The sequence below is a fragment of the Gobius niger genome, assembly GCF_951799975.1.
Source record: "Gobius niger genome assembly, chromosome: 1".
Taxonomy (NCBI): Eukaryota; Metazoa; Chordata; class Actinopteri; order Gobiiformes; family Gobiidae; genus Gobius; species Gobius niger.
In genome coordinates, this window is record NC_136852.1 from 43676528 (window position 1) to 43702487 (window position 25960).

A 25960-nucleotide genomic window follows, 5' to 3' on the forward strand; every position below is an offset into this window, starting at 1 on the left:
CCGTTTTCTGGCAGACTACAAACATATTTATCACTCAAATATAAAGTGTTTTCACAGGAAATTGTTGAGTAGAAACAAATAACGGCACTCGCTGCTAACGTTAGCATAGGTAGCATGAAGCTAACATAGCTTCTCGCTTAGCATTGTCTGTTTTCCAAGAATTTATGGGCTGTTGAACCACTTTGCTCCTTTCCATGCATCTGTTTGTGGCTGCTAGCATACATTTTTCATAGCCTAACGTTAGCTCCATTAGCTGCTGAGTCACTACTGGTAAATACATCTCCGGTAACTCCAGTATTTTGCCATCAGTTTCCTATTTCTGCAAATCCCATGACGGTTACCGACGTGACATCACAGTCCTGAACTCTATACTTAAAACATGGGCAATGCAAACCAGGAAACTAATGTTAGCTTCATGCTACATATGCTAACGTTAGCAACAAGTGCAGTGTTTCTCTTCTACCAAACAATTTCCTGTGAAGAAACATCCATGTGAACCTGATTTTGGCTTGACTTAATTGGTGTGTGATATATATATATGTTTAATGTCTAAAAGGAGTGAAAAATTGTGATTCCCATGAAGGGTTTTCTTCCCCCTCGGCTAAACCGCGCCCCCTTGTATGACACGTTGCCGTCGTACATTTAAAACGGTTCATTCATTAAAGGCACAACATTGAACAGAGTAAAAGTGGGAAAAAGCTCTAGCACATTTGGTATCGCCTGCATGTTTTGGTTTTGATGGGGTTTGGAAACTGACGTAGCGACGTGTAACCTGGAATGTTCCACAGTGTGGCTTGAAAAAGTCAGACAAAAGCTACTGAGTTCCGCTTCAGCGCGTGTGCAAGTCCGTCGTCTCGTCGGGGCCCCGTGGATTAGAAGACGTTTTCGAAGGCGGGACACTTGTGGGTCTTGAGCTTCTTGATGGCCTTCTTGAAGTCTTTGCTGGACTTGTCCCATTTGTGGATGCCGGTGAGGAGGAACTGCTGCTCCACCTTGCGCCCCATGATGAGGTACTGCGGCGCCAGGTTGTCCAGCTGCTGGCACGGGCAGTCGGCGCCGTTTTTCAGGTACAGGACGAGCTTCTTCAGGTCTTTCTTTTTCAGGGTGCCAACTTTGATCATCTTCCTTCTCTTCTGCAGGATCACCTTGCGGTCCATGTTCTCGCGCTTGACCTCCTTGATTTTGGCTTTGAATGCTGTGGAGACAGACAAAAAAAAAACATGTTTAGTGAAGGTGAAAGCGTACTTTGTTAGCACTTGACGAGTAGATGAAGCTTCGGAGAAAGGTCAACACCACACAGAACTTCCAAGTCAGAATTTGGTTTAGAATGTCTTTAGTCCACAATTTGACAGGGTGTTGGTTTGTTGGTTTTGTCTTTGATAGTTTGCATTCCTCTCAGTTGTACAGGAATAATCCATCGTTGTAGAAGTTGTCAAATGTTGTCAACTGGATTGGGTTGGCTGATTGAGGACCTTTCACTTCTAGCTTCATCTTGCGTTTGTCTGCATATGTAAGAATAGCTAAACACAATCTAGTGGCCTATACTTAAGCTTCTCCTGTTGAACGCATCTTTCTTCTCAAGACAAAAGGAAGAAGAAGCTTCTGATCACCTCAACTTCTCAACATCGACAGTATTGGTAAAACTCTATAATGTTCTATAGGTATGATTTATTGCTTGAAAGGATTGATTTATTTTTATAACGAACAAAGAGGAAGTCACTAAATTAAAATATTGGCTGTGGCCCAAACTCATTCTTTACTTTCTTAACATATTCCCAGCACGAGCGATCGCGATGTTGTCACATCAATGTTTTAATTAATGAATAAAAATGGTTATTTGAAAGGCAAAAACAATGTTCACAAACAGGGCATTGCTTCCCTTGCGCTGGAACAGATTGGTAAGTTTGTGAAACAGCGAGAGGCCTGGATGCATCAGCCATTCGCCAAAACATCTGGTGAAAATCACGGAGGTAAACAACAACAGTGCTCGCTCGTATTCTGCACAGGGACAAATTTAAAGGCACATTTCACAACTTGCAGGGTCACTTCCCTAGGTCACGGTCGCTGAAATGCTAGAACATGCGCCTGCAAGTTTATGAAATCGAAACAAATGCTTTATAACTTGATGCACAGTGGGGGGTTTTTGCGCCACAAATGTCTGTGTTTACAATAAACTAAACCGTGACAAAATCGATTTTGTCCCACTTCTCAAATAGAACAGGTATAGGGAATTTAATTAATGTATAGCATTACTTAAATCAAAAAAAGTAGGGCTGCACAATTTTGACAAAAAACTTAATTGTGATTTTTCAGAGATTTGATTCATTTAAATACAGAAACTGTTAAAATGGTGAGGGAAGGAAGTCATGCTACTTTTAGAGGAACATATTCTTGCTCAAATGACCTCACATTGGAACAATACGCAATATGTTATAATAGGTTTTATGAGAAGAGCGCCCTCTTCTGGAGGATTTTCGCCGACATTCAGAGTACCTCTGGGGGACAGCCACGTGATTAAAATAAGTCTGGAATGGAATCACAGGGCGTCTATCTAAACACTTTAGAATCTGCTTTATGGAATCTCAGAGCTTTTTGTCTTTCTGCAGCTGAATCTGAGATGTCAAGGCTCCACAATTCTGATCGGTGACATCTATCACTCAAAGAAGAAGCAAAGGTTACTCCAGTCAAAACCTCAATTGCGATTCGATATTGATAAACCTTGCAGCCCCAATAAAAAGGCCGCCCTATGGCTAGATACTAAGAATATGTACAATCCGGGGCCTGTAAAAAAGATTCTTAATCTCAGCGGGACTTTCCTGGTTAAATAAAGGTCAAATGAAAATAAATCATTCATAACACTGGATGTCACTGCAGTAGTAACATGGTGAAGTGGCATGTTACGACTGATGCCTGCAGTCATTCACATTACTGTGTCTGGAGCGAGTAAAAGGTGTTAAGTGGTTTAAAGAGGGGCATAAAAACAGCAAAATACCACTGCTTTTCATACAAATGTCTTTTACCAAAATGTTGCAGTGTGAGGAAACCTATTTTTCCCCCCTATAGGAGTAAAATCTTTCAATCACTGTAAGGTTTTGGCGCTTCAAGCTGTATTAGATCATCATCTGTTCTCCCGCTGATGTGACGTGAGTTCTTGCTTCCACCTTGAAACACTCATAGAAACCCCTCGCCGCGCGCTGACGAACGAACCGGCGACTTTCACTCACATTTCATCAATCTGCCCGGCCCAATCATGAGTAAAACATCCGCGCTCTGGCAACACGTCGGCATTCCTCTGCCCCGAAAACCTCAAACTTACTGGAAGAGCATTGTTTCATCTGTTTTCTTGTGATACGGCGCATAATTACTTCCCATCTAATAGACAAACGCATGACTTAACCATGTGGTGAGAAGAAAGCGGCTACGTGGAAACGGGGTGTTGCTGGCAGCCGACGGAGATTCCTGCAAATTACTCTGGCGTTTTCAAGTTGATCTGTGCGGATTAATGGAGCGAGTTACAAGGACTGGGCGAATTTGTTTAACAAGTCTGAGAGACAAATCCTGGTGATATGGTTTTCCAGAATGTCCACACATTTTATGACTCCTTCACTTAACGAGAACTCACAAGTTAAATGCACTTTTTTTTTTCTTTTTGGGCTGGGATTGTACACTCTTGTCACGATCTGATACCGATCATGATACTCAGGAGCCGATCCGATACGTATTGTGATACAGTAAGTAATTATGATACGTAATACTTTGACCTTAAAATGCGTCAAAAGAAAACAGTCGTTTCCAAAGTTTATTAACCAAATGCCATTTCACATTTATTGAAGGAAAAATGCTGCCAAAGCACAAGTATTGCAATACTTGATAGGTATCGATACTGGTATTGCAGCAAAAAGTATTGCGATACAATATACTGTATCAGCCCTATTTTTTGTAGCCTCTTCTGACTTCTATCTTATAGTAAACTGTTCGAATACAGTATCGTGCAAACATGTACGAGCGGAATACATGTATTTCGAGCACATATTTAGAATACAGATACTTTCTTAAAATCAAAGGATTTGAAGAGAATCCCAGTACTCAATCATTACACTGTCCCAATATATCTCACCCAAACTGTTGCACAATTCCACGAGAAATAATCCACGTTTGTGAATGTACCATCACTGAAAATGGCATTAAAACCTGTTCTGATTCTGCAAAACTATTGTATCAAAAGAAGCCACAATACAATCGCATAATTACTAAAGTCTTCCATCTGACTGAGGTTGGCACCTTTTCTATAAACTCAGCATTAAAAAAAAAATGCATGGGAGTAGAAGGAGTAATAATGTTCATACTTGGCTGAATAACTAAATCACGGTTCATGTTTAGCGGTTTAGCAAAATATCACAATAATGAAGCTTCTGCGCAAATTCAACCTGGAGGATCTACCTGCAGCATTCATTCATTGGCTCATCACTCCAGTCATCCAATCATACTGTAGACCCATCTCAAGCCGCACCTTCGCGACAGCCAATCACCGCAGCTGCTCATTCCTGCTTCAGCCATTCATCGCCCAGGATCCCCTTCTTAAGCTTCCTCGTCCACTGCTCGGCTGTTTCCCAGCTGTGCTGTGACCCTCCTCCGCCCCTGCTCCACCTGGCCTCTCCTCGCCTCTGCTCATCGTTGTCAACTGGCCGCCCCAGGTCTCTTCCTCTGCCACCACCAGTGTCCGGACTCCAGGGAAAGACTCCGTCAATCATTCATCATTGCCGTTAATTCAATCTTCCGCTGGAGTCTGAGCCCCAATCATGATTCATGTCCAATAAAACTCTCCTAACACCACTGTTTCTGTGAGTCTTTTCAGGTTGAACTCATGTATCACAATACTTGTGCAGCAGCCCTACTGTTAACCACATTATAACGTTGTTCCTTCACCAGTAGCTCAAAAGTCTACAGCAGCATTTTGACTCATTTCCGCAAGGTTGGAGTAATCCTCTCTAATTTGATACGCCACATTTTTAAAGTCCATAAACATTTAGCATTTAGTAGTTGGCAAAAAATGGCGGCTTGAATGTGGGGTTTTGTTATTGTGAATGCTAAGGTGAAGAAAAGCACTTTTATAAGCCTTAATATACACTTGAACGAGCCTCTCCTGTTAACTGACTTGTTCCTTTTCTCGCCCCTTTAATCATGTTATAAGGCCATTTCCTCACATCTGGTGTGAACTTGAAAACACGTGTACACACCCGTGCTTTTTTGTTAGCCTCGTTTAAACATCATTTACTCAAGCCCCAGTGTTGCAACAGTGTCGTATGTATTCACAATAAACAACACTAAATTAGTTCCTAACAGTATTTTGTCGAAATAGTGTATCAGTCGTGTCCGTTAATGACCTTTTCACACCAAACAGTTACTTCTTCGTGAGTTTAGGGTGAGACACTGTATGGGAATAGGCAAACATTTGCTGTGGATTACTGATCTAAATATGACACAAAAAATGTATTGCAAGTTTCCTGCCTTAAAATGCCCAAAATTTCCCATATTTTCTGGTTTTCGGACATAACTTTGGAACAGACTTGCGGAAACAAGGGTTTTAAAGCTTTTAAACGACCCCTCTCTGGTCCTCAAACTCAATCTTCCCTAGGGCGCCAATTTGGCTTTTGGATTTTGAGAAAATGGCCCTTGAAACTACAATTTCCCAAATACATCTATGGAGAAACACTGAGTCAGTGCAGTGTCTCCCCTTAATACTTTAACTTTAACTGCGAGTAATAGATTGACAGCTGTCCCACTCGCACCGCCGCAGTTAATCGCACTGTTTTAAGGTTTTACGGTGGCCCATTGTCCTGCTCTACAGTTGTTTCGGTGTGGGGTTATCTCCCGCGTGGGCCTGTCATGTCAGATGGAGGAGGAGTGGGATGGGTCTTTGTAGAGAGGAGCCCCTGTTGGGTTTATGACGTCCTGTTTGCGCCGTTCCAGCATCTAGGGGCCAAAGTTCAGGAGGACAACCTACAGCCAAGCAGCGATTGTCCTAAAGTGTTCGGAAACGCCTGGTAATTTAGTTCTACGGCAGGGTTTCAGTTTGTATTGGCCTGTGGTGTGTAATTGAAAGGGGGGACGGCGAGAATAGTTTAGCCGGCTGAATATTTGAAACGTGTGAGTACGATAAAATGATCCTTTTGAAAACAGAATCCACATCATAGGCCCTCATGAATCGTAATGGAAGGTGGTGAATGATCAATGAATATATTTGCAATTAGTGCTTTTCCACCTCTACCAGGCAATCAAAGGACCTTTGCTAGTCATACACCAAAGAAATATAAGAGGGATGATGTGTGCCTCTCTGAACATTTATTGGACAACACTATGCTCTGCATCTTTCTACATCGTTGTAAATGAAGGTAAACTCTCAAGGATTGTACAAATACAAAGTCATGTTTTCCCCTGCGTCTGGGGCAGTTTCCTTTGGGTGCCACAGTTTCCCCCCATGCACCCAAAACTTGCACAATGGGCTACGGTGCCCCTGATCAGGAACCTAGATCAATGAATCATCAATCAGTGAGCAAATGGTGGGTAAATGGTGTGGAGGTCCATCAGAACGCACGGCTTCGAGTTGCACTGAATGATGTAATTTTGCTAAACCCTAATCCTAACCTTAACCTCTTAACTCCCGCCTGAACAGAGAGCACTTTCTCCAGTTTAGCTTTACCCAAATCCTGTAGGCCAGTGTAACACCTCATTTGAAAGCTAAGATCTACAAAACTCATCTATACTGATCTTTTTCCTCACGTCATCAGATTTTCTTCCATCCATCTTTTTTGTCATTTTTTAAAATAATTGTTTTGTCACATTTTTGTCACATTTTTTGTCTTCTTTTTTAATCATTTTTTTGTCTTTTTTTGGTCATTTTTTGTCACATTTTTGTCATTTTTGTCATAACTTTTTTGTCAAAGTTTTCTCACTTTTTTTTGTCACATCTTCATCATTGTTTTCATCTCAGTTCTGTCGCTATTTTCACACCTTTTTTCCAGAAGCTTTTGGATTGGGGTAAAGCCAAACTGGCGAAAATGTGCTCGGTTCAGACGGGAGTCAAGGGGTTAAAGGTACTTTGCCTCAGCACTGGGCGCATGTGCAGTGGAACCTTCAGTGCCGCTCGACAAAGCAGTGAATCTCGATGGAACATTGGTCCTCCGGCATAGACCCCCTTGCCCTCGAGCACAGAGAGAAGATGGTGAAAGACTGTTGTGGAGTGGAGGGAGCGGAGGGAGCTGCGCAGGAGGAAGAGGAAGACGGAGCTGACCAGTGCGGCACACCACGCTCCGAAACATGGACAAACCCAGGAGGTGATGCACCGTTTCAGAGTAGCACTGAAGTACTCCGGTTTCCCTTACCGCCAAAAACATGCTGGTCAGGTTGACCCACAGTGGCGGCTCAGGACTAACCGAACACCTGTACGCAATATTGCTACTTTCGTCATCTTTACAGTAGAGTTAAACCACTCTAAAAATGTGGGAAATACTGTCAATTACTGAAAAATGTCCAAACAGAACACCCAATCAGATCATATATTATGTACAGCAGTGGTATTTGTAGAAAGTGGTCTTTTAACAATGAAGAAAATTAGCCTTGCACCAAGCAAACTTGCCTACCCCTTCTCTACGTACTGCTACTGCCACCCAACACAGTGCCAAGATATTTGTGACGCTAAACTGGAGACAATTACTCCATATACAGAGGAATGTACAGTATCTTTTGCAGATGACCCACTCTTCAACCAATGCAACCCAGGATTAAATCTCTCAGGAGTCATGGAGGCAGCATCTTTGACAGGACTCAGCTGTGATGCGTGTTTAAGAATGGCGTATACGTGATGCTGCCGATCTGAACCATGAACCCTCCCTACGTTCATACAGGGGTGACGACTCTCGCCCCAAAAGACACAACGATTTTCCGCACCGTCGGGAGCCAGGATTCAAACCACCCATATTGTTTTACCAATAAACCTTTACGCAAAACCCCTAAGTCCTGCAGCTTTAGCTTTGATCTGTAACTTTCCTCTGCGAGTTTTCATTTTGCATTAGCGACTTACTGTACTCTGGGACGTGACCAGATTAGGCGCCTTGACAACACGAGGTGCAAAGAAAGTTCATCATGCGAAAGGATTACAGCCAACGTTTCCTAATCTCAAATCCCTTCAGGGGTGGCCAAGAGCGTCTACTTTACAGTGATCAACGCTGGCCCTTTCTGACTTCAGCGAACACTAAACCTGCTTAAAGAGAGCGTTTTAGAGACTGGGACCGCCGGATAAAGGCGTAATCCTAACCATGTGCACCGCTAATACTGGGGGGAAAAAACAGGGCTGAATGATTTTAGCCCTTCTAATTAGCGCCGGAGAGATGGCACCGTTTGAGAAATCCAAGTATTTCTGTCAGAGTGGTTTAGGTAAAGACAATTGATGGGGCGTTTGGAAGCATCGAGTGAGAAAAGTGAGTGGAAAGCTGAGTTTAATAACTTGGAAACATCATGGACAATCAGAGCAGACTTTCCGACATTGATTTGGGGATTGGAATAGATTTATAATGGTTGATTAACTGCACTTTTGTTCACCAAAAAGGAGGGGGGGGGGAAGTAAAGGCAAACTGAGTTACAAAGGTCCAGCAAGGTGCAATAAAGAAAGCGTTCCCAAACATTTTTGACCAAATCCCTCAAAATTGCCAAGCATGCAATCCACTCTAAAAGGTTACTGTGTCTCATGCTGCTTTGGGGCTATAAAACATGACTTTGACATTTGATTGAATTTCACAAATCATATGCCGTTATACAAGTTTAGCTTTTCTTTATTTTCCAACATTTTGTGATTCTTATTAAAGACATTAAAGCTGTACTAAGTAACCCATGCCCCTTGAGGCCATAAGTGCCACTGTGTTTTTTTCACTCGTTAATTGTCAGTGAGAGTAAATACTACACTGACAGAAAAGACAAAGGGAGAGAGGGATATTGTACATCCAATTACACAATGGAGATTTATTTTTTCACTCAAAATTGGCTGTAAATACTGTTTAAGCAGTTAGCTTTGCCCGTTAGCCTGTTAGCTTCTTCTCCGTGATTCTATTAGTGTGTATTGGTGACTCAGACCCGGTGCAGGGAAGTTGCAATTGTAGTTTTCTAGCCAGAGACACCAGAGGGAGATGAAAGACCCCCCAATCATCCCATCAACACTTGTATTACCCCCAGAGGGACTATGAAAAGGATTTATTGAGGTAAACAAATTGCTTAGTACTGATTTAAAGTATGAACGGGATTATATAGGAAGCAAAAAAAACTGAAATATCTGAACTGAAATTGATCCTGAAGCATCATCAAGGCCACGGGAATGGAAAGTAAGGCACTCAGAGATACAGTATTTCACAAAACTTGATGTGGCAAACGTGGTGCAAAACCCGGAGCAACATTTTCATTGATTCAATGGCAGAATGTGAAATACACTCATTGTTTGTGATTGGTTTATTACTTCTAAGTCCCGGTGTCTCAGTCAGGATCAGGTCATTTCTTTGAAATGTCTCGTTTTTTAGTCGTGATGTTTAGCCGTATTAGCATTGTTTTCTTCATTCATTCCCAGGTTTCATGGTTAGCATTCACTTTATCAGTGTCCCATGTTCAATAAATATTGGTCATGTCGTGTTAAAAAGTACAGAAATGCCATTTTAAAATATGATTTGTTTTTATATTTGATATACATAAAAGTGAATGATTTGAAGTTTTTGACATAAAATCCATGAACAAATGGAGCTAAAGTCTATGCATCCTATAAACTGGAATAACGTTTGAAAAACAGCTAGAGTGTTATCATCGTGCCAGATATAACATAAGGTCAGCCACAATTATCAAAGAGTCATGAAATAACTCAAAATAGATAAAAAAACATTATCAAGAAAATAACTTGTGTTTCCCATTTAATTACATTGCACTGGGTTACAACAGTCACAAGATGGCCGCCAGAATTGCCATTCGTTCCACCGTACTATTACTATCAAGAGTTTTATTAAAGCTAAGCTAACCACCCGTACCACTGGGTCACTGAAAGGTCAAGTACGCACTATTATGAACTTTCACATAAAAAGTTGCATAATGCACCTTTAACAATAAATCGTGGGGAAATTAATTATTCTACTGTATATTCTATTCCATTTTGGGTCACGGGTTATCCTAGTGTGATGGTGGGTTCAGTGACTGAGGGTGCATCCCAGTTTTAAAGGCAATGACAATGTTCTGTACAGCAAAATAAACTTTTTCTAATTTTCTAATACTGATGAAAGTGAATCTCACTAAAATAAAAATAAAAAGCATTGAATAAGAAGGCAACAAAAAGTTCTAAACTAGTTGTACTTTAACCAAACAAGGTACGACTTTAAGCAGCAAATGACTTGTCTCAAAATACACATATACTAAATGTACAGTATCTACATATATTTACACCTTCAATGAAGTTCTGAATATGAGACCAATGAAGCTGTAGATAGAAATGTACTTTTTAGTTGTTTATCTGAGGACAAATCTTGACTAATTGTGCTACAGCCTCTTCGTCTACACTCCTTTGTCTGTGATTGACGTTTCAATTTCGAAACAGTTCCCTTCACTCCACATTCGAGACACTCCTCTCGTATCTCACGCCTCGCCTTGTTCTCCAATCAAAGGGTTTTCTTTATCTGTCGCAGATAAAACATACTCATGATTAAAGGCCGCGCTTCTCCTGTCGGATTATTTTCCTTGGACCGGCTTTGCATCGCTTCTTCCAAATCTCCAATTTCGCTGTTTAAAAAACGCGAGCTCAGTTCATGTTCCCACTGCTTTGACATATCCGACGGCGCTATCTCCTTCACCGCTGTTTAATCTTCGCGATCACGACGGAAAATTCCTGGAAGTTGTTCGTGTTGTTCTCCTTCTTTTTGTTCTGTGTATCTTTGCGAGTCACAAAGTTAGGGCGCTTATGACAAGACCGCCCAAACAGCATCCATCTTCCCACCCCCACATGAATGAGGCCGGGCAACGCTCCGTCGTTTCTTGGGGCCGCACAGTAAACGAACACGGCCAGAGTTAAACAAATGTAACCTTAGACTCCTGTGCGCAAAACAACCGCCCGGGACCCGACGTTCGCTCCGGCACCTCGGGTTTAGACTGAAGAATTTGACCAAAAACGTCTCAAACATCTATTGACAAACGTTCCTTTCCAAATGTTCTCCAGTCTGTGATGTCGGCAAGAACAACTTGACCCCTTAACTCCCACCTGAACGGATCCCATTTTCTCCAGTCTGGCTTTACCCTAATCAAAAAGCTTCTTGGGGAAAGAAGCACCAAAACAGCCACAAAAAAATGAGAAGAAAACAAGGCTGTAAATGCAACGATAAAGGGACAAAAACTCAACAAAAATGTGACAAAAATTCAACAAAAAGTGACAAAAACTCAACAAAAATGTGACAAGAATTCAACAAAAATGTGACAAAAACTCAACAAAAATGTGACAAAAATTCAACAAAAAGTGACAAAAACTCAACAAAAATGTGACAAAAATTCAATAAAAATGTGACAAAAACTCAACAAAAATGTGACAAAAATTCAACAAAAAGTGACAAAAACTCAACAAAAATGTGACAAGAATTCAACAAAAATGTGACAAAAATTCAACAAAAATGTGACAAGAATTCAGCAATAATGTGACAAAAATTCAACAAAAATGTGACAAAAATTCAACAAAAAGTGACAAAAACTCAACAAAAATGTGACAAGAATTCAACAAAAATGTGACAAAAATTCAACAATAATGTGACAAAAATTCAACAAAAATGTGACAAAAATGTAACAAAAACTCAACAATAATGTGAAAAAATTCAACAAAAAGTGACAAAAATTCTACAAAAAGTGACAAAAATTCAACAAAATGTGACAAAAATTCAACAAAAAAATGACAAAAAACGTGACAAAAAAAACATAAAAAAAGGTGACACAACACAGCAACAACGCAAGGACAAAGATCAGTTTTGTGGGTCTTAGCTTTCAAATGAGGTGTTACACATTCGGTTTAGGCGGGTGGTAAGAGGTTAAAAGCCACGCGGAACAATCCAGGTTATGTGTATATCGAAATCGTTTGCAACAGATAAGAATTAAAGAATTAAATGTAGCATAATTATAATGTAATGTTGAAACCTATAGTCAAAGCAAAGCAGCAACTCAGTTATGGAGACGACCTGGTGATGTCCCACAAAGTTGGCTCCTTTATCATTAAACTGAATGGAGGAACATGTGTGTTTGTGAGAGAGAAGCCAATGGCATCCATCGAGTGTGTTTACATGTATGTGTCCCTCGTGTTTATTGATATGCACTGTCCTGACTAAATACAACAACACAAAGTTACCAAACAAACGACCACGAATGCCTCTCCAACCGGTCTGTCTCTGTCGGCCCGATCACAGACTTCTATCTGTCTCCTCTCGCATAAACACGCTCTCGTTCCCCTCCATTATCCTGCAATCTCAGCAACACCGCACTTTAACAACACGGGATTATACATTGCTGCACCGTGAATGCGTCACGCCATAGGGTTCAGAATAGGACGTTATAGATTGAATGTCAGAACTGCCAGACAGAATTACTTTCCAAAGACGCGCATCTGGGATCAGGGGTGATTTCTTCGAGTTCCCGGTCGGTGTGATTAACAAGCAAATCAAAGCAGGACATGACGCAAGCGGCATGTGCTGCACTTTGTAAACAAGGAAGATAGTGTTTTTTACGAGGCACCGACCAGAAGAGACGAATAGGAATGATGATGACGTTTTTGCCCCAAAAATGTTTGGACACAAGGAGTCGTTAGGTACGAGTCATGAGCAACTGGGTTCAGATTTTATGAACTAACGCAAGAGAATCAATGGATGTTTGGAACGAGACAAAAAAAACTTTCAATAGGCGGCAAGAAGAAGAAAATACTCTTAGAGAAGATAAAGCATCTTCAAAGACATAGGAGACCTACACATTTCTGCTTCTGAGACACTAAAACGAAGCAGCTAAGTCACACATATCTTCTATCCCTACTATCGTTCTGGCTAATGTTCGTTCACTGAAGAATAAGACAGATTATATTCCTCTGATACACTCCTCCCAGAAGACGGTGAAAGGCTGTTGTATAGCGGAGGGAGCTGCGCAGGAGGAAGAGGAAGGAGCAGGTGGAGCAGCTGACCAGTGCAGGACACCACGCTCTGGGACAAACTCTGGAGGCTGCGCACCATTTCAGAGGATCAGAGGAGACTGAAGGCAGCACTCCGTTCTCCCTGACCTCCAGAAACATGTTGGTCAGCTTGGTGCAATTGTACAATGACAAACAAAACACTTACTTACTTAACGGGCCACCATTTTTACATCCTGAGATATGGTCTTACTTGAGCTTAGACGAGTTGATGTATAACTGTGTGGTCTTTGTGCGTGCGCTCAGTCAACGACCAAAGATGTTGTTGGCATTTGGCCTCTCCCAATGTATTCCTATAGCTCCAAACGGGGTGAAGTTAGAAGTGACCAAGCTCTTCCACGGGCACGCACAAAGACCAGACAGGTACGTATCAACTCGTCTAAGCTCAGGTAAGAACATATCTCAGTTTGTAAAAAATGGTGGCCTGTTCCTTTAAGTACACTTATGATTTTTTTCCAGTGACTAATCTGGTTCCTGTTGCGACGACGTGGTCTGTGATCGGATCGATGTGAAACTTTTCAAGATTTGATTGTCTGTTCGCGAAGTTCCTGCTTTTAAACAGGCACAACAAGCGAGAGCGGAGCTGACCAGGCAGGAACTCCAAAAAAACACTGAAATGACAAAGTCCGTTCACTTCTTATGATTCAAACGCTACATTTAGATGCCGAGTCTAGCTTCTCCCGTCTAAATCATCTCCTTGCGATTCGTCCTTCCTCCGGCTAAATGCTTTTCAGCCTGTCTCCTCCACCACAGCGCTCATGTCAGGCCATATATCTCTGGAATTACACGACACATCCCCGAACTCGCTGTAAATTCTCTCCACAAATCCCCGATCGCCACCGGAGGAATGCAGCACGCCAGATTTTAAAATATTTGAGGAAATTCCTGAAGCTGATCCCGCAAAGCCCTGAGAGGAGTAATTATCTCATCATTCATAATTATGGGTGTGTGGGGGCAGTGGATTTACAGATGTTTGAGACCGTCTTCCATCTCCGGGGCCAACGTATGGAAAGACGCTGGAATGGCATGTCAAAGCCACGGATCATCCCAGCAACTAAACTGTCCTGACACTCAACATGCAGGGCGGGGCATGGGAACTTCCTTTTGTAAACTCGTTGCTCTTACTTCTTGCCTGTCACACAAGATTGGAGATTTAATTTGACACCATTTTGTAATTAATATTTGAAGCTGAAGTTTTGGTCCAATCTTTCAAGCACGTTGACCGGTATACAAATTGGTTTGGGTGTAATTCTGTTTCTGTACAATCGTTATAAACCAGGGATGGGCTATATGGACGTAAGTGACTTCCGACTGACCAATGATCCCTGAAGGCAGCCATTCACAAAGTCTGGGACATCTTGGCGTATCAATTAATAAATCAATCAATCAATCAAAAATCTCTCAAGGTCCTCTTAATAATTATATATTTACTCTTTTCAATGGAATTTTTGTTTTATTTTATTGCTAAATTTCACAAAAAGCAACAACCAGCAATGACACTGAAAGTAAAAATACTGGTTTAAAGCAGAACTAAGTAACTCTTGCCCCTAGAGGCCATAAGCGCAACTGCAGGTGTCGTAGCATGTTACGTTTTTTTACTCATTAATTGTCCGTGAGAGTAAATACTACCCTGAAGAGAAAAGGCAAAGGGAGAGAGGGATATTGTACATCCAATTACACAATGGAGATAATTTTTTTTCACTCAAACCTGGCTGTAAATATACTGTTTAAGTGGCGCTAGCCCGCAATTAGCTTTTCCCGTTAGCCTGTTAGCTTTTCTTCGTGATTCCATTAGTGTGTATTGGTGGCTCAGACCTGGTGGTAGTCAAGTTGCAATTGTGGTTTTCCGGCCAGAGACACCAGGGCAGATGAAAGACCCCCCAATCATCCCATTAACACTTGTACTACCTCCAGAGGGACTATGAAAAGGATTTATTAAGGTAAACAAGTTTCTTAGTATTTGCGCTTAGGAACTCCACGACAAAAGCGAGCAGTTGCCTCGACCGCAACATGGTTCTGTGAATGAAACAGATATGGACACACATGGCCCTCACTCACCGATCAACTAAAATATCTTGCTTGGCTTCCTTAAGTCTCAAATAAGCAGCAACTTCCCAACAAAGTTTTAAAGGAACTGGCCACCGTTTTTCCATATTGAGATATGTTCTTACCTGAGCTTAGACGAGTTGATATATAGCTGCCTGGTCTTTGTGCGTGCTCTCAGTCACGCAAAACGACCAAAGATGTTGTTACCATTTGGCCCTTCCCAGTATGTTCCTATAGCTCCAAACGGGGTGAAGCTAGATGCGACCAAGCTCAACGCATCAACTCATCTTAGCTCAGGTAAGAACTTATCTCAGTATGGAAAAACTGTAACCTATTCCTTTAAGTCAGGTCTTGTTTAGCTATTTTTCGTCAATAAAAAACAAACAAAAAACTTAATTTATAGAGTTCCCTCGTAAGTATTGATATGGGCCCAGAACTTGCCAAAAGAAGAAGACCATCCTTCAGTGATATACTCGTCGAATTCTGGGAGACGAACGACAGCTGCTGAGTTGCTGGGTTTTGCGACGTCCGCAGCTGCTACAAACGTTAACCTCATGGGGTCCATTCATTTTTAAAAGATTTCACCCAATTGCTTCCACATGCGCAGGTAACCCCACGTCTCACAGCGGCAGAGGACATTATCCGTCAAAATCGTGTTTCCAAATCCCAATTCACTAAATGGATGTCTTCAAGGGAGAGCCCCTTCAAAATTAATTCCCAGGCAAACCGAGGCTCATTATGAAGCCAGTAAAAATAAGGTTTCTGAGTTGTTCCGAGTAGACCATGACGCAGCACTTCTCTATGCGCAGTGCTGGTAGTAATATATATTTAATTTTACAATCTAAAAGGTTTTTATGCAACATCAAAAAGTTCTCTCACCAAGATCATGCCTGAAGTTGTGTTCGACAGCTCCCAAAAGCTTCTCCTGAGGTCCTACGAATTCCAAAAATGCTTTCCTCACCTCCCCATCCCTTGCTAGGTTTAACATGTTATCTGCCATCTTAGGGTTAGGGTTATTTTCTCTGACTATGCATATCCAAATCTCAGAGTGTCCCAGTCACCCACTTTAAAACCAGCGGAGACCTGTCCTTTGAAGCCGTTGCTCCTAAATTGTGGAACGACCTTCCTCTGACGCTACATGTGGCCGACTCTGTTGAGGCTGTTCAGACGAGCTCTTAGTTGACAAGGCTATGAGTGTTTCTATGTGAATTTGCTTCGTTGTTTTTGATTCACTTGTTCTTTGTGAAGCACTTTGTGATTTCATCTGGGAATGGCGCTAGTTTAGATAGAAAGTCTTCAAAGCGACAGCCTACAGTGTGATGCCTCATTGAAAAGCAGAGACAGTCTAGTTTCTAAGACTATGCGGAAGATCTCGTCATAACCCTACCCCACTGATCCATAGCCATAGCTTCTTTACAACCACAAGCGCCGATTGTCTATCTTTTTCTCAGTTTTTCTCTATATTGAAATAGCTGGATGGCAAGAGGTGGGAGAGGCTTAGAGTTAGTTTGCTTGAATAACCAAGAAGAGAAACAACTGGATATTTTGTTTGAGTTGTTTTAGATCAATACTGCATTTTCCAACCAATGAAGTGTAAGATAGTGATAAAGATGTGTTTGAGATGATACCACGAGATACCTTCAAGAAGCATAATACCCCCTCTTTTACCAGGAGAGGCTCATTTATATTTCAGAATCCTACGCAGATGCGAGGCCACGCCAGGATTGGACTCTATGTAGTAGTAGTTGGTTGTTGTAATGCATTGGTTTTGTGTGAATCTGCAAAACGTGAGCAAAGCTGATATTTCTGGCTGACTTAATCTGACAAAAGAACTACAAACAAAAAGAGTGACAAAGACCACGCTTCACGTAAAAGGAAGAAAGTCCAGTCCAAATAAGAACAACTGTGGGACAAGTGCAAACCAGAAATAAACCGAGGAACAGTGAGAGCAACAACTGTGAGGCTGTCAGTAACTCGTCACTGCTCCAGACGACAGAACAAACATCCATTTTAGTGCTTTAACGAGTGCCACTAAAGGCTTTAACAACCACAATCCATTAAGGCCACTAAACCCGCCCGTAAACCTGGACCGAGCCAGGACCAAAACGAGACTGAACCGAGACTAAACGGGAATCACATTAGGACTAGATAGGACCAAATCTGGGATGAGCCAACACTAAACCAGGACTGAACCAAAATTAATTATTAAGGTTTTCCACATGACAAAGTTCCACCCTACACGGTTCAGGATGTAGTGCACGGCTTCACGCTAATCTTTTGTTTCCGTTACAAGAGGAACTCTGTAGTAGTGGACGATCCCAGAGAAATCACAGAAATGCCTTCAGCTCTGAGCCCGTTCCTACAAATGCACACATTTTGTAGGTATGTTTTGTCCTTTTCATGGCATTTAGATCATTTCTGTGGTTTCTTCATCATTAACATCTGGCCACTGCATGTGTATCCAACGCCACTAAAAGCAGAAACTGAATTTGAGTTAGCATCTAGCTTAGAGGATTCCTAGACGCTAAAGTAAAATCTCAAAAGGTCTGTACATTCATTAACATTTTCCAACTAGGCTTTGACGTCACCTTTGTGTGGTCGATGGGTTGACAACAGCAGAAAACATCTGGATCTTTCATGATTTGCAATGATTGATGGCTAACGCTAACGGCTATAGGATAAATCCATTAAGCAGCCGACTTGCTAACTGTCCGCATACGTAAAGATCTGATCCGCTTCTCAATTTCATTTCTATGGGCGATCATATGGAGGAAACGCAATACATGGAACACTGAATTATTTATTTAGTACAGACACGTAAGGTCCATATAGATTTATAATGAAGACAGCTAAAATTAACTGGCTTGGGAAGACAGTGGGTCACGAGGTGTCAAGCCAACAACTAGATTGAAAAAAGGCAAAACGAGAGCTATTAAGGAAGTGAGCTAACGTGGCTAATGTTATGCTAACAGCGGCTAATGCTAATGATTAGAAGTCTGGGGAAAACCACTTCTTACAACCACGTCATGCAGTGAAATACGGTATAAATATAAAATGGCGGTCTTCTCTTTTCTCCTGCTCAGGTAAAGTTACTATAATATTTGGCTCAGTGGGGAAGACGACTCTAAAATGAGGCCCTATAGTACCTATTTTTTTCTTACAAACAATGAAAGAGGAAGCCAATAAATTGATAGGCCTATATCAGATGTGTCCAAACGCATTCCTAACATTTCGAACATATTTGTATCCTACCGATTCAGCACAGGGATGAGTTTATGCACTGGGAAAAATCACTATCGTATATGGGATCAATGACTTAAAATTGCTTGAATGAAGGTTATGTTGGATTTGAGTCGGTTCTTCTAGAAGAAAATGCTAATGGCAGTGGAACAACTATAAATCCCACTTGAAATCAAACAAATTAACTTATTTAAAAGTGTTTTTGTTTGTTTTTTACTTGAAATTATACAAAATAATCTGAATTAAGAAACAATTGGGTTTTATTATATCTAAGACTAGAGCAAACCTAGTCAAACTTCAGACTTGATCTCTTCATTCAAGTAAATTTGTGTAATTTCTTACTTAAGATGAATCTTCTTTTTTCTAGTGGAGGCACATTTCACAACTTTCACAACAGGGTCACTTTTCAGGGTCACTCTAGCCTGAGAATTCATGAAATCGATAAATGCTTTGTAAATAGATTCCCCACAGATGTCTGAGTTTACAATACTGTATACTAAAGGCAAAACAAGATGTGCTCCACTACAAGAAAAGAATCAGGTATAGATCCTCCAACCAGTTGATTCTGACCATGGCTCCACATCAGGAAAAGGAGAAGGTGATCCTTATGGTTTTCCATTGAAGGATGGGTCAAACACAGAGGACTACATGCAGGTTGTATATCTGTATAATGTCAAAAATAATGCACCCTGACCGCAGCTAAACCGGGACAGTCTTCGGGATTACAACCAAGAGGCCAGACAAAACCATGGACCTAAACCAGCAAACAAATCAGGATTATGGACATAAACCGGACTAAGCTAAGTCTAAAACTTTGAAAGTAGAACGGAAATCAACATGACGAACCAGAGTATTCAGATTACTCCAAGGGCCGGCGAAGACGCTGTTATTGTAACATTACACAGAGCTCATCCATCCAGTCGCAGATAACGAAGACATGAAATATTTGTCTGTGAAGACGCTTTATCTGGTCAAAAGGGAAAATCCCAGAGTTTAAATCAGGCTTATCTGGGGAAGGCTTTGATGCTCGGAGCGTTCAGACAGGACGCAAGATGGACGAGAGTCGTACCTATCCCGTCAGTCCTTTATCACACCATAGGTGGAGACTGAGACATGGCTTTGACAACAAAAAGCAAGAAAAGATACAGTAAGAAAGGGAAGTTGAGAAACCAGGAAGTGTGTTTGCGGTGGCTCCGTTTACCGCGGTGGTTTCCAACTTTTGTTTCGTCCCTATCCTATTCTTTTAGCCTTTCTTAACATATTTGAAGAACTTGCTAGCTCTTGTGCGCAGATCATTTTGAAATAATAAAAAAATGTGCTTGTCCCAGTCCACGCCAAACCAGCTAAGTGATAAATGTCTGAACACGCCCATGTGGTCAAGTTATTCCAAGTAACCCCCGTGTTTTGGAATACGAACTTGAATTTGGCATTTGGAGGGTTGGATACTCACCAAACTCACTGGCGCACATGTGCTCCAGCATGGTGTCCGTCTTCATCTCATTGTCGCAGGGCGGGCAGATGGGGGAGTAATCTGAAACAAGCAGAGAAAATGTTAACACGAGGAAAAAGAACAACACTTTCCACCAAAAATCACTTGGAGAAAGGCTGATCGCAACTGCCAATAAAAAAAAAAAACTCTTTAAGAAAACAGTGTGAACTAGTCTGCTATCTATCTAGATATCTAAATAAAAATGTATGCAGATGTATTGATTAAATGAATGAGCTCAGACCTATTCACCACAACTGCCTCTAAAATCCTGCACTGTCACTCAAAAAGTTGTTACTTTGGGTCAGAAGTGCCGTCATGCACGAGCTAAATATAGAACCTGCAGTTGTGCGTAAGACCTGAGGTGGCAGTAGTGAGTATAAAATTACCAACTTGCATCTAGTCTCTTTAAACTGACTGAAACTGAGATTTCCATCCTACTTTCACTGTTTTATTTCATTTCAGAGGTGTTGAACAGCAACTCTGATGGTTCATAGTGAAAAAGAAAGTGAGCATCGCTAGCTTTCTTTCTTTAAAAGAATAAAAAATAAATCTATTTTACGTTTAAACATTTGGGATAACTAAAGACTGTAACTGAGAGACTGGGCTGGTCAGGGTTTCAAATGGGCCTGGAGCTCCCTCTGGAGGCCGCAATGGGAATGGTGAAATATAAAACCGTGAAAACAAGCTTCCACTTTCAGCTAACAGCATGGTAGTAAATAATCAATGGCGCCGTGATGAATACACTTGGGGAGTCATTTATCACGACAGGCGCTTAATAGCGAGGGAAAGCTGACAAATAGAACAAATGCTATGAAAATGCTTTGAAATCTCCTGTATCACAGAATAAGGGCCCCACATTTCATATGTAAATGAGACTGTGCTACGTGCGTCAAGAAAATGCAGAAATGACTCTGCTGCTGATCCAGTTCTGCACATCCTTCTCATTTTCCCCTTGCGACTAAAGATTATGGTATAAACGTGTGCGCCAGAGTCTTGTTCCTTCTATGATGCAACACAATCCAGGAAACACAGATTTGTGCACATCAGCAGGAGAAAAGAGGAAATGACCAAAGTGAACAGGATTACTCAAATCTGTGCGAATGAAGCAAAAATACAGCCAGTGTTTGGAGAAGACTTTAGTAGCAGAATACTGAAAACTTGGTGTATTTTGATCCCAGTTTGGTTACTTTGTCCAGTCAGAGTCACAGCTTTAAGAATATGAACGAAAACACGAAGGCTGTTCTTGTTGTTATGAACTCATCCACCACAAATTAATTGCTGAACCGCGGCGTGAGGAATTTCAAATGTTTCTTTGCATTTTGGGAGGAGAGACAGATCATTATAACTTTCAAGGTTCCTTTAGTCTGACACTGGGATTAGATTTGTTGAATTACTGCAGCCGCTATCTGCTGAAACATGTACAGGTAAAATAACTCAACGTCTCTAATCCAAGTGTCCGACCAAAGGAACCATGAACGTTTTGTATACTACATAGAACAAGCAAGACACGGTCAATGACACTAAGCTGAGACAGATAACAAAATCTAAAGTTCGATATATTGAGGCCGGAAACTATTGCGATAAAAAATCTGCTTTAAGACTTTTTAATGGCACGGAAACTAACTCTAAAGCTTCAAAAGGGACAGTGAATCTTTGTTCGTAAAGCGCTAAATCTTAAAACATCCCATATGCAACGAGACACAACTTACTTTGGGTAAAAAATTCAATTATTATTTGAGAAAATTTGAGAAAAAAAGTCAGATAAATGTACTGGTGATCAATATTGAGCTCAAAAAATGTATTGTTTCCCTGTCATTTATTGCGCAATAAGTCGATACAGTAATTATTGTGTCAGCCCTATTGTGAGCCGTAAAAAAAACAACTGATTTAGAACATTATTGCAGCGCAGAATCTGAAAATGACATGTATTTTTCTGTATCAGGTCAGTGACTTTAAAAAAATATATATTTTCCACTTTCCTTGGAAATCTACATGTTGAAAACTAGCTTCTGAGCTATAACTGCTTCACTTACAGAAATGTGGACAGTCTCGTAAAGACGATACCAATGCGATTTTTGGATTCAGCGCATCAAAATTGCCCTAAATCAACTCACAAAACTTAGACACCACGTTTGATGTGAACCAGTGTATTAAAAGAAAACTACAGAGCTAAACTGATCCCTGATTTTCTTTAATATGACTCCTTTGATTTTAGGAAAGTAGCACTGAACTCAACTGCATGAACAATGTCGTAACTGCTGTTTGTCAATTTTGCTCCTGTGTCACCTTTGAGCGGTGTTTTCCTCCAGAAAGACTGCCTTGACCTGACCCCGCAGAGGAATTTTTGTTTTTTATTGCCAGCTGCATTTCAACCGCAGTAAACATCCATGTGTGCGCTGTCTGCATGTGCGCATCCCACATACGCTACATAAAAGCTCCGTGAGTGCGTTTCCGCCCGGTCTGGAAAAAAAAAAAAAATGTGCATGGGATAAATGAGTGTAATCCCGCGGCCCGGAGAGGAATGTTCTGGCCTTTCAGCAACAAAGGTAATAGTTTCGATAAGGGCCAAGCGTGTCCGCTGCCAAGAAGAACTGCAATGTTTGGGGAAAGTATTTGGAGTCAGCTAAGTGTCCGTTTTAAACCTGTCCAGGAGCGTAAACATTTAAGAAAAAGACGGTAATATGAGCTGAACTAAACCTCTACAGAACGTGTCGGGGTCAGCGGGTTCTTTACATTCGCTCGACTCTGTTGGTGCTTTTGAGGGAGCAAAGGCAAAACCTGCTTCTTTCTCTACGCGTTCTGACAAGCGTTCTTTTGTGGAGCGACTTCGCGACTTCTCTCGTCTATGAAAGGTGTTACATAAATAAAATGAACTTGATTGCTTTCTTGCAGGTGCCAAGGGTGATCCCTGTACCACAGTTTATTGGTTTACCCTTACCCTCCTCCCAGTTCTAGACCATAGACTGTGAAAAACATGGACGTAGCATCGCTGTTAGCTTCTGGAGGCTAATAGGAAATGAGGGAAGTTCCTGGCTCTGATGGACTTTATATTGGAACTTTTTTTTACTTCTTAAAGGTGCATTATGGATCTTGTTGTGTGTTATTTGATCCTTCTATAACCCAATGGCTGTATGAGTGGTCAGCATAGCGCCTTTACTTTCTAGTGGCCTCTGAAGTGCCGGGATCAATTGTTTTTGGAGTTTCTCTTCGGTTTTCACAGCTGATGGACTCACTCACCAGAAAACCAACCAAACAATTGATCCTGGAGCGTTGCAGAGGCCACAGTGATGGGAAGTAAAGGCGGCATGTTAACCACCTCGTAGATTGGGACAATGCCCATGTCATCGGCAGAAAGCGAAGAATACCACAGTTGGATCGGAGAAGGCGTCGAGATCCGAAAGTGTGCTCGCAAAGACTGTAAACCGGGACGAGGGATCGTACCAACTTCCTCACACCTGAGACAGTTTTGAAGAACTACTACAAGCAGGAAGACAGAGCCAAAAACTGTATAAATCAGTCGAACTGACAACCTCTGAGGAAGGCCACGGTAGCAGCCGAAACTGTCAGGTATGAAATAACACACAGGTCTGGCTATAACAGTATATTGTCATAAAAGTTTGCATAATGCACCTTGAAGTCATTTTTGAGCACACGCTTGTCTTTCTTAACGCATTATTCCCTTTATTCTAAATATAGGGGCTGGCTCCAAAAACCCAGCCAAATTGCTAGCATTAATGAGCTATGGGGTAAGCCTCCCTCACAGTCTGGACAGTCTTTGTGCATTAAAACCTGGTCTTTCAATGTTTACATAGAGTGAAGCCATATTCACGAATCACAAGGAGTTTCCCAACAGCACAGTTCAACCCTACTTCAGGACACACTTTTTCCTTTCCTTGTAACTTTTTTCTATTACAAGTAGCACTCTGAAGTTGTGAAGTACAACACATGCGCCACTGCAGTGCACACAATGCTGAAGGCAGCTAAAATAACGTCTGACAAGTTTTAATCCCAGGCCTTATGTAACGCCTTTCCTTGCACAAAAGGTGTAGTTTATCCGACTCTAAGCTACGGCGGCTAATGAGTCGAGCTAACGGCGCTAATCCCCGCAGCAGCAAACCTCGTCCCGGTGATAATGGTTTAAGTGTGGGCTGGAAAAACAGCGGCTTCAGCGGCTCAATAAACGGGGAGTGTTTTCTTAAGCTCTTCACACCTGGGCCAGACTTTAACAGGCTTCGACCAAACACATGTAACGGACAACTGGCGCTAAAGCAGAGGGAACGGACGAGGGAGGGAGTCCAAGAGATATATTTGCACCAAGACCAGAGTGGTGTGGCGTTGGCGACCAGTCTTTGAAAGGCTTTTTGGCACAAAGGTAGCTAAAAAAAACCGCAAATGAAAGCACGAGTGAAAGGTTTTGTAGCACAAACAAATGACTTGGTGAGGCAGTTGTAGTCGCTTTTTCTTAATTGTGACACAATGCTAGGGCTGAGTACAGTTGAAACAAAAGTTGAGGTTCTACTGGTATCGAAAAGTATTGAAAGCAGGTACCAAAAAAAGATATCTTTAGAGACCATGTTTTGATGATGTCAGGCCAGGAACAGCATTGAAGGAAGTTAGTTGATTGTTTCAGCTGAAATAAATGATACCAATTTAAAAGAAATGGTCCTTTATGGAAAAAATATAAAAAATGTTGCTTTATTGCTCTGTTTTAGTTAGTATAAGTATTGGAAAAAGTAGAGTTCAGGTATCGATATTGCAAACCAAGTATCGTTAAAGTACTGGAATGAAAAAAATTAAAAATGTCCATCCATCCATCCATCCATCTGTCCATCCATCCATCTGTCCATCTTTCTTTCTTTTCATCCATCCATCCATCCATCCATCTGTCCATCCGTCCATCCATCCATCCATCTTTCTTTCTTTTCATCCATCCATCCATCCATCCATCCATCCTTCTTTCTTTTCATCCATCCATCCATCCATCTATCCGTCCATCCATCCATCCATCCATCCATCCATCCATCCATCCATCTTTCTTTCTTTTCATCCATCCATCCATCCATCCATACATCTTTCTTTCTTTTTATCCATCCATCCATCCATCCTTCTTTCTTTTCATCCATCCATCCATCCATCTATCCGTCCATCCATCCATCCATCCATCCATCCATCTTTCTTTCTTTTCATCCATCCATCCATCCATCCATCCATCTTTCTTTCTTTTCATCCATCCATCCATCCATCCATCCATCCTTCTTTCTTTTCATCCATCCATCCATCCATCTATCCGTCCATCCATCCATCCATCTTTCTTTCTTTTCATCCATCCATCCATCCATCCATCCATCTTTCTTTCTTTTCATCCATCCATCCATCCATCCATCCATCCATCCATCCATCCATCCAGTGGATTTACCTGATCAATATCACGTGTTTTCTGCAGCTACAAAACAAGCATTACAATGGTTCAAAAATAATTCTGCAGCAGACTTTTTTCTGGCTGGCTTCTAAAAACAAAATCATAAAAAATGAAATGCTGTTTTAAATGAACAAACCCCATAGATTGAGCATTAATAAACCATAAATGCCGTCACTACTAAGTCCATGGTTAACTAACGGTCCATTTCAGTGTAAAGAGTCTTACATAAAGTTTCATACATTTGTTCTTTACATTACCATTGCCTCTCCTCTCCTTCTGCCCGAGCTAAAGACCATAATGTAAGCCTTCTTTGTGCTTCGGCCCCATGCAGAATTGCCGCCCCCCCCCCCCTTCCCTGCTGTGCACTGCGCCTCGGACCCAAACGCGTTCGAACAGCTGATGTCTGCAGCCTCCCGCTCGGCCCCTGTGTGGTCCGTTTACCATGAAAAGGGGCTCTTTCTCAGCCGCCGAAGCCCAGAGTGAGAGTCCACATTTCGGGCCGTCACTCAACACACGCCACCCCCCGCTCGCCTCCACCGGC

At 41.6% G+C, this 25960-nt stretch overlaps 1 protein-coding gene across 1 annotated transcript in view; it reads right to left on the reverse strand.

The window, feature by feature from the left end:
- Positions 1–654: 654 nt before the first annotated feature.
- The window catches only part of LOC306972172 (secreted frizzled-related protein 1-like), a 35443-nt gene continuing 10137 nt past the window's right edge, over positions 655–25960 (reverse strand). The window contains exons 2-3 of the mRNA XM_079568685.1: positions 19962–20042; positions 655–1195 (exon numbers count right to left, since the gene is read on the reverse strand). Of these exons, the coding sequence (XP_079424811.1) occupies positions 873–1195; positions 19962–20042 (404 nt within the window). The 3' untranslated portion in view covers positions 655–872. The remainder of the gene's footprint in view (positions 1196–19961; positions 20043–25960) is intronic.